This window comes from Myotis daubentonii, chromosome 3, assembly GCF_963259705.1.
Source record: "Myotis daubentonii chromosome 3, mMyoDau2.1, whole genome shotgun sequence".
In the NCBI taxonomy this organism is placed as follows: Eukaryota; Metazoa; Chordata; class Mammalia; order Chiroptera; family Vespertilionidae; genus Myotis; species Myotis daubentonii.
The window spans coordinates 115,075,129-115,083,034 of record NC_081842.1 but is presented as its reverse complement, the minus strand read 5'-3'; the positions used below and the strand labels follow the sequence as shown (position 1 = coordinate 115,083,034).

At 50.4% G+C, this 7,906-nt stretch overlaps 1 protein-coding gene across 1 annotated transcript; it reads left to right on the top strand.

The window, feature by feature from the left end:
* Window positions 1-3,676: 3,676 nt before the first annotated feature.
* On the top strand, window positions 3,677-7,653 carry CHST2 (carbohydrate sulfotransferase 2). Its single transcript, XM_059688225.1, has 3 exons — window positions 3,677-4,853; window positions 4,959-6,753; window positions 6,784-7,653. The coding sequence occupies exon 2, from the start codon at window positions 5,144-5,146 to the stop codon at window positions 6,725-6,727; it is 1,584 nt and encodes a 527-aa protein (XP_059544208.1). The 5' UTR covers window positions 3,677-4,853; window positions 4,959-5,143; the 3' UTR covers window positions 6,728-6,753; window positions 6,784-7,653.
* The last annotated feature ends 253 nt before the right edge of the window (window positions 7,654-7,906 follow it).

The window sequence follows — 7,906 nt, the reverse complement described above, 5'->3', positions numbered from 1 at the left end:
AACGAGAAAACTCACTGTGTGGGAAAACATATTTGCCAATGTCATATCTGATAAGGGCCTAATCTCCAAAATTTATAGGGAACTCATACAACTTAACAAAAGGAAGATAAACAATCCAATCAAAAAATGGGGGAAGGACCTAAATAGACACCTTTCAAAAGAGGACATTCAGAAAGCCAAGAGACATATGAAAACATGCTCAAAGTCACTAATCATCCGAGAGATGCAAATCAAAACAGCAATGAGGTACCATCTCACACCTGTCAGACTGGCTATCATCAACAAATCAACAAACGACAAGTGCTGGAGAGGATGTGGAGAAAAAGGAACACTTGTGCACTGCTGGTGGGAATGCAGACTGGTGCAGCCACTATGGAAGACAGTATGGAGTTTCCTTAAAAAACTGAAAATGGAACTCCCATTTGACCCTGTGATCCCACTTCTAGGAATATATCCCAAGAAACCAGAAACACCAATCAGAAAGGATATATGCACCCCTATGTTCATAGCAGCACAATTCACCATAGGTAAGATCTGGAAACAGCCTAAGTGCCCATCAGTAGATGAATGGATTAGAAAACCGTGGTACATCTACACGATGGAATACTATGCTGCTCTAAAAAGGAAGGAACTCTTACCATTTGCAACAGCATGGATGGAACTGGAGAGCATTATGCTAAGTGAAATAAGCCAGTCAATAAGGGAAAAATACCACATGATCTCACTCATTCATGGACAATAGAGACCATTATAAACTTTTGAACAATAATAGATACAGAGGCAGAGCTGCCTCAAACAGATTGTCAAACTGCAGCGGGAAGGCCGGGGAGGGTTGGGGGGCAGGAGGTAGGGGGGTAAGAGATCAACTAAAGGGCTTGTATGCATGCATATAAGCATAACCAATGGACATAAGACACTGGGGGATAGGGGAGGCTAGGGGGACTGTCTAGGGCGGGGGGATAAAATGGACACATATGTAATACCCTTTGTAATACTTTATGCAATAAGAAAAATAAAATAAAATAAAATAAAATAAAATAAAATAAAATAAAATAAAATAAAATAAAATAAAATCATGTAAAATGTAAAAGGTCCACCACAGACCTAATGATGACAGCGTGTTTTAAATCAAGAATTATGATTAATCCAATTTGGTGTATTCAGTTTCCATTGAAAATGCATTATTTGCTGAAAATATGAGTGACTGAATCTATCTTGGTGCCCAGGAGCAGATACCTCCCAAAGGTGAATCTTGCAGGTCCCCAGCAACACAGACAAGCCTTGATGGGAACTGTCCAGTCAACTCAGTCTTATATCTTTTTTAAAATATGTATTTTTTTGAGAGGAAGAAAGAGGGAGATAGAAACATCAATGATGAGAGAGAATCATTGATTGGCTGCCTCCTGCACGCCCCACACTGGGGATCGAGCCCACAACCCGGGGAATATGCCCTGACTAGGAATCAACCGTGACCTCCTGGTTTATAGGTCAACATTCAATCACTGAACCATGTTGGCTGGGCTCAGTCTTACATATTCTCCCAATTCAGACTATGAAGGTCTTGAAAGATCTCTCTGCTGTATTCCACAGGTTGAATGCTGGGCCTATAGCACCCCCCAATATTAGCTCCCTATTTGTTGGGAGTTAGGAAAAAGCCACATAATTTTTCCAACAGTAGTTTCCAGACACCAGAGGAGAGTGAAGAGGCATCCTGAAACAGAGCTGAATTAAAGACAGCCCTGTGGCATGATGGTCCTCTGCCAATGAAATTACTATGGGACTTAATATATGTCTAGGTCATCACCATGCTATAAGGATAAGTGGATTAAAAAGAAAGCAATTTTTGAACAAAAATGGTGAAAAGTTTGCTAGTAAGGAGAGGGTGGAGATTCGGGAACCTATAAATTGATGTCAGCTGAGCATTCATTGTAGGGTGTCTAGCAAATGGATTTACTATTTTTCCAACTGTAATAAAGTATTACAAAATTGCTTCTATGCAAACAATTGTTTAAAAAGGGTCCTTACATCAAACAATGCAATTCGTGTGCTTTTCAAGCAATCACAAAGCTGGAGACTAACTTAGAAGTATTAGAAGTAATTTTGCTTGGAATCATGCTGAATACTAAGATTGAGGTGCTCTTTCCTCTTCAACCCTCTCTCTCTTTCATCAGTCCTTTTTTTTTTTTTTTTTTTAATCCTCACCCAAGGATATTTTTCCATTGGTTTTTAGGGAGAGTAGGAGAGAGAGGGAAAGACAGAGAGAAACATCGATCTGAGAGAAACACATGGATTGGTTGCCTCCTGCATGGCCCTGACCAGGGCCTGGGCTGGGGAGAACCTGCAACCAAGATACATGCCCTCAACCAGAATCAAATCCGGGAACCTTTGGTAGGCAGGCCGATGCTTTATTCACTGAGCCAGTCCGGCTAGGGCGGGATCTGTCTTTTAATGCACCAACACAACTTTAGTTTTTGTGGGGAAGGGTAGAGGGAAGACAGGGTAGGGACTTTTGAGACAGTACTGTGAAGGGAGGCAGGTGGGTCCAGAAATGAAAAGATGGAAATCATTCAATTAAACTCCACCATCTTCATCTGTAAATAGGGATTAAAAACGTATGCCTGTCCTGACAGGATCCCAGGGGGAATGCTGGGATACTTGAGAAAGCTGCATATAAAATTCCAGCTCTACTAGACTCTCTCTATCTGCATAAAGTCTGTCATAGGAAGCCTCATCCTTTCACTTTATCAGGACCACAGGGGGGAAATTATATGAACTCTGCTGGTGGCATAATGAATTTTTCTGGAAAATGGGGTTAAGTCAAGTTCTTTGAACGTTTTTCTACCCTGAACACCCATATGAATTAAGTCACCTTTTAAAGTCCTTGCACTTAGAAGACTCTATAAGACTAACTGAAGAATAATGTTGCAAACAGTAACATTTTATCCTCTGATTGAAAGAGGCTGTCCAAAATATACAAAATATACAAAAATAAATTTGAAAATTTAACTTTTTCAAACTTCTAAAAACTCCTTAGGACAGGAGGCAAACAAAATGCCTCCAGATCGCCAGCATTTACTGGTCCACAAGCTTCTGGATTCCTCACGATTCTGCCAAGGCCTCAACTGGGGTCTAATAAACTGGGCATTGAACACCCCATCACCTTCAGTTACTAAAGGCTATTGCAATTGTCCCGTTTTACAGATGAAATTGAGGTATGGATTGGGAGAGAGAGAGATAGAGATAGAGATAGAGAGAGAGAGAGAGAGAGAGAGAGAGAGAGAGAGAGAGAGAGAGAAGGATTTTCTCATTATCTTTAAAGAAAATATTAAAGTAACTAAAAAATGATCTAGTTCAAAAACGGTGTTTCCTTTAGGGCCAAATCGTTTGATCTCATCTTTGAGACCAAGAAGCAAGACAAGTATTTTATTGTAAATTAAAACACCTCCCTGCACCCCCATTCCCGAGGGCGTCAGTCAGTGATCTCAGCATTCCAAGCTGAGATGGGGAGAGCATCTGCTGGAGCATATAAATCCGGAGTCCCTATCCATTGGTGGAGGAAAGCCTGGCGAAGACACTGCCTGTACAGTCCCTGGAAGACGTCTTCTTTGATCCCGGGGTCAAAAAGATTTATTACTTCCTCGGTGAGGAAGAAACCTCAGGCCAGCAGAACCCGAGAACCGTGATTAGAAAGCCTGTGGGCGGCGCTCTGCGGCCTAGCATTTCCGCGCGGGTGCGCCCTGGGTTTCCGGAGGGGTCGGGCGGTTCCGACCCCTAAAGAAGAGCAGAGTGGGCGGTCGCTGGGGGATTTCTACTTTACCAGAAAGCAAAAATGTGCAGATGAGCCCGGCAGCTGCACGGAGAATCCAAATTACCCAGACCCCGGGCGCCCCAGCGCTGCGAACCTCGCGTCCGAGCCCGGAGCTCTGCGCACGCGTGGTTGAGGCCTCCCTCGCGCGATGGCCACCAGAGCAGCCCCGCAGTAAATCCTGGCCCACATCTCCAGACCTCAGAGCGGTGCGGCGGCGCTGAGAGGGGGCGGGGCAGGACCCGCGGCGGAGGGCAGCGCAGCGAAGGGGAGGAGCCCCAGCGACAGACGGCGGCGCGCACCAACCCGGAGCCGCCTGGCCGGTGCCGCGCCGAGGCTGGCCGGGGCGTGTTGCAGGCGCTCGGTGTAGGGGCATCTGATCGCTGCATCTTTCCTTTCGCGCGGGGGCGGCGGCAGCGGTGCGGGTTTCCTCTGCCCGGATACCTCGTGTGCCTGAAGCGGCTAGTGCCAGGATCGGGGCGGGCAAGGGAAAGCTACGGCCCGCGCTTTTTAGCCGAGAGCTCTGTGTCTAGGACCCTTCCGGGCCAGTCGGAAACTGAGGAGCGGCGGGGGCCGACTATGCCCGCCAGAGCATCCTCTACGTAATGGAAGAAGCCGCCGCTGCTGCAGGGTCGCGGTGCGCCCCATCCACTGCCGCCAGAGAGATGGGTAGAGTCGGGGCGCGGAGGCCAAGAGCGAGAGAGGCGGAGCCGCTTTGCCCAGAGCTGGGTCTCCTTTAAGCCTTCTCCCCTCAACCTCCCCCAGTGGGCATCGGAGCCCGGAAGGAAGCTGCTGTCCGGGCGCCCTGGGCTCAGCGGAGCGCGGAGGAGAGCTCCTGGCCTGGTGAAAGTTTCCCTTCCCCAGTCTCAGGGTGCCCGCTTCCCGGAAACTGCCCAAGGCTTGGGCTTCCGAATGCCGTGGCACCCCCTGAGGCACGGGGACCCCCAGCGTAAGACAGCGCGTGAGAAATCGAGGAACGAATAACAACAGCAGGACAGACCTCCGAGCCGCGATCCCAGGCCGCTCCTAGTCGCGCCCGCGGCTCCAGGTGAGCTGGGGAGCCAGGCAGACTGGAGGATGGGTGGTACTTAGGCGGAGGCGGTAGCTGGGAGGAGGATTGAGGCGCACCAGTTTACTCCGCTTACCCTCGCAGGTCTTTCTGGGAGCCGCTGCCATGGGAGAGCCAGTCCTGGGCGCCGAGGACCAGCCGCCGCTGCTGCCGCCGCGCCCGCCTAGGAGCCGCGGCCCCAGTCCTCGCGCACGAAGCCGGCCCGCTGCGTCCCCCGCTCGGGCTTCAGGGCCGCCTCCGCCACGCCGTGGACCCCGAGTGAGCCTGTGATGAGCCGCAGCCCGCTGGGAGCCGTGTCCCCCGGCCCGCCTCCCCGATTGCTCCCGGCCGCGCCTGCAGCAGCACGCGCCTTGCTCCCACCGAGGTCCCGGCGCCCGGGTCGCCACTGGCCTGCGTCGCCCCTCGGAATGAAGGTGTTCCGTAGGAAGGCGCTAGTGCTGTGCGCAGGCTATGCGCTGCTGCTTGTGCTCACCATGCTCAACCTCCTGGACTATAAGTGGCACAAGGAGCCGCTACAGCAGTGCAGTCCCGACGGGCCGCTAGGTGCTGCGGCAGGGGTGGCCGGGGACGGCTGGGGGCGCCCGAGGCCTCCTCCAGCTGTGTCGCGTCGCGCACACACCCGCTTGGACCCCCGCACCCCGTACCGCTCCCCCGCTGCCCCTGTCCTAGGGGCGGCACCGGCAGCGGAGGCGGGGGCCGTGGCCCCTTCCGGCAATAGCACTCGCAGCTCCAGGGGCAGTGAGATAAAACGGCAGTTGGTGTACGTGTTCACCACATGGCGCTCGGGCTCGTCCTTCTTCGGGGAGCTCTTTAACCAGAATCCCGAGGTATTCTTCCTATACGAGCCAGTGTGGCACGTGTGGCAAAAACTGTACCCGGGGGACGCCGTGTCTCTGCAAGGGGCAGCGCGGGACATGCTGAGCGCTCTCTATCGCTGTGACCTCTCAGTCTTCCAGCTGTACAGCCCTGCTGGCAGCGGGGGCCGCAACCTCACCACACTGGGCATTTTTGGCGCTGCCACCAATAAGGTCGTGTGCTCTTCGCCGCTTTGCCCTGCCTATCGCAAAGAGGTCGTGGGGCTGGTGGACGATCGTGTGTGCAAGAAGTGTCCACCCCAACGCTTGGCACTCTTCGAAGAAGAGTGCCGCAAATACCACACACTGGTCATCAAGGGCGTGCGTGTCTTCGATGTGGCCGTGTTGGCGCCTCTACTTCGCGACCCGGCCTTGGACCTCAAGGTCATCCACCTGGTGCGTGATCCTCGTGCTGTGGCCAGCTCACGCATCCGCTCGCGCCACGGTCTCATCCGTGAGAGCCTGCAGGTGGTACGCAGCCGGGACCCGAGAGCCCATCGCATGCCATTCCTGGAGGCTGCTGGCCACAAGCTGGGTGCCAAGAAGGAGGGTGTGGGTGGCCCAGCAGACTACCATGCACTTGGCGCTATGGAGGTCATCTGCAACAGCATGGCCAAGACACTGCAGACAGCCCTGCAGCCCCCTGACTGGCTACAAGGCCACTACCTAGTGGTGCGGTACGAGGACCTGGTGGGAGACCCCGTCAAGACCCTACGGAGGGTGTACGACTTTGTGGGACTGCTGGTGAGCCCTGAAATGGAGCAATTTGCCTTGAACATGACCAGTGGTTCGGGCTCCTCCTCCAAGCCTTTTGTGGTATCTGCCCGTAATGCCACACAGGCAGCCAACGCATGGCGGACTGCCCTCACCTTTCAGCAGATCAAACAAGTGGAGGAATTTTGCTATCAGCCCATGGCTGTGCTGGGCTATCAGAGGGTGAATAGCCCCGAGGAAGTCAAAGACCTCAGCAAAACCCTGCTCCAAAAGCCCCGGCTCTGAGGGTTTCTTGGGAGGCCTGACTGGAGGTGGGAGACACCCACCGGAAGACTGTTGAGGTGGGAGACAATCCACCCACAGGGGACTGTGGTGTGTTTAAACAGAAACAGTCCAGACCCAAGCTGAGGAAACCCACATATTCTATTATAGATGTATAATATAAATAACCACACAGACACTTGCTGTCAGTGTTCCCAGTCTTGCATTTCAAGAACAGTCACAATACACATCTCAGAAAAGGCGAGACTTGAAAGTTCTGACCAGCTGCCTTCCTGTCCTCTCCCTGCCTTTTCTCCCTTTCCCTTTCCCTGAGGTCTTACCCTCTCTCCTACCTGCCCTGCATTTTGAAGTGGGATACTGATTAAATCAAGATCCAGTAACCCAAATCTTGTTTACAAAGTTTTTGTGGTATCTGTGAACATGTAGTAGCGTAATTTGGATGTGGGGTGAGGGAATAAAAAAAGGGGAAGTGGCCCAGGAGCAGAAAGCCCCATTGGGAATAATAAACCAAGGAGGCATTCATTTAAAGTAGACTTCTCTGTAAAAGCAAAGGTTATATGTGAGTATTAATAAAGAAGATAATAAATAATACTAATTTTTATACTTGCCTCCATTACTTTGGATTTACCTGTGTTGATCTGTAGCTTCAGACAGAATCTGCTTCCCATTCCTGAACTCCCATTTCCTGTCTGTTTCCTAGAGAACAGTTAAGATGGGTGGGAGCAGCTTCTTGCTCCCTGGGAGTTGTTTTCTTACATGTAAATTGTAGTCTGTCAGGTGCCAAGGAATGGGGAAACATCTTCAAATTCAAAACCAAGTCAGGAGCGCAGAAAGAATAAAGCATTCGATGTTAATTAATGAGTTAAGACTGGGGAATTCTGAAGCAGAGAATAATGTTTCAGTCCTGAGTTTAGTCCAGAAAAAAGATTTTTTTAAAAAGAAAAGTATGTAATTAAAAAGTATTTCTGATTATTAGAACACAGACCTCATATGTTAGTGTGATCATATTGTGACAATGGTAGCAACTTCTTGGGTTAGAAAAGTAAGAGAAGTATATGTATATGGCATGTCTTTCTGCTTCTGACACATTATGTGAAGGCATATGAAAAAGAAGTTTCACCTGAGAAGTGTAAGGGCACTTACAGGCTTGTCCTTGCTTTTGATCCAAATTAGTACAAAAGA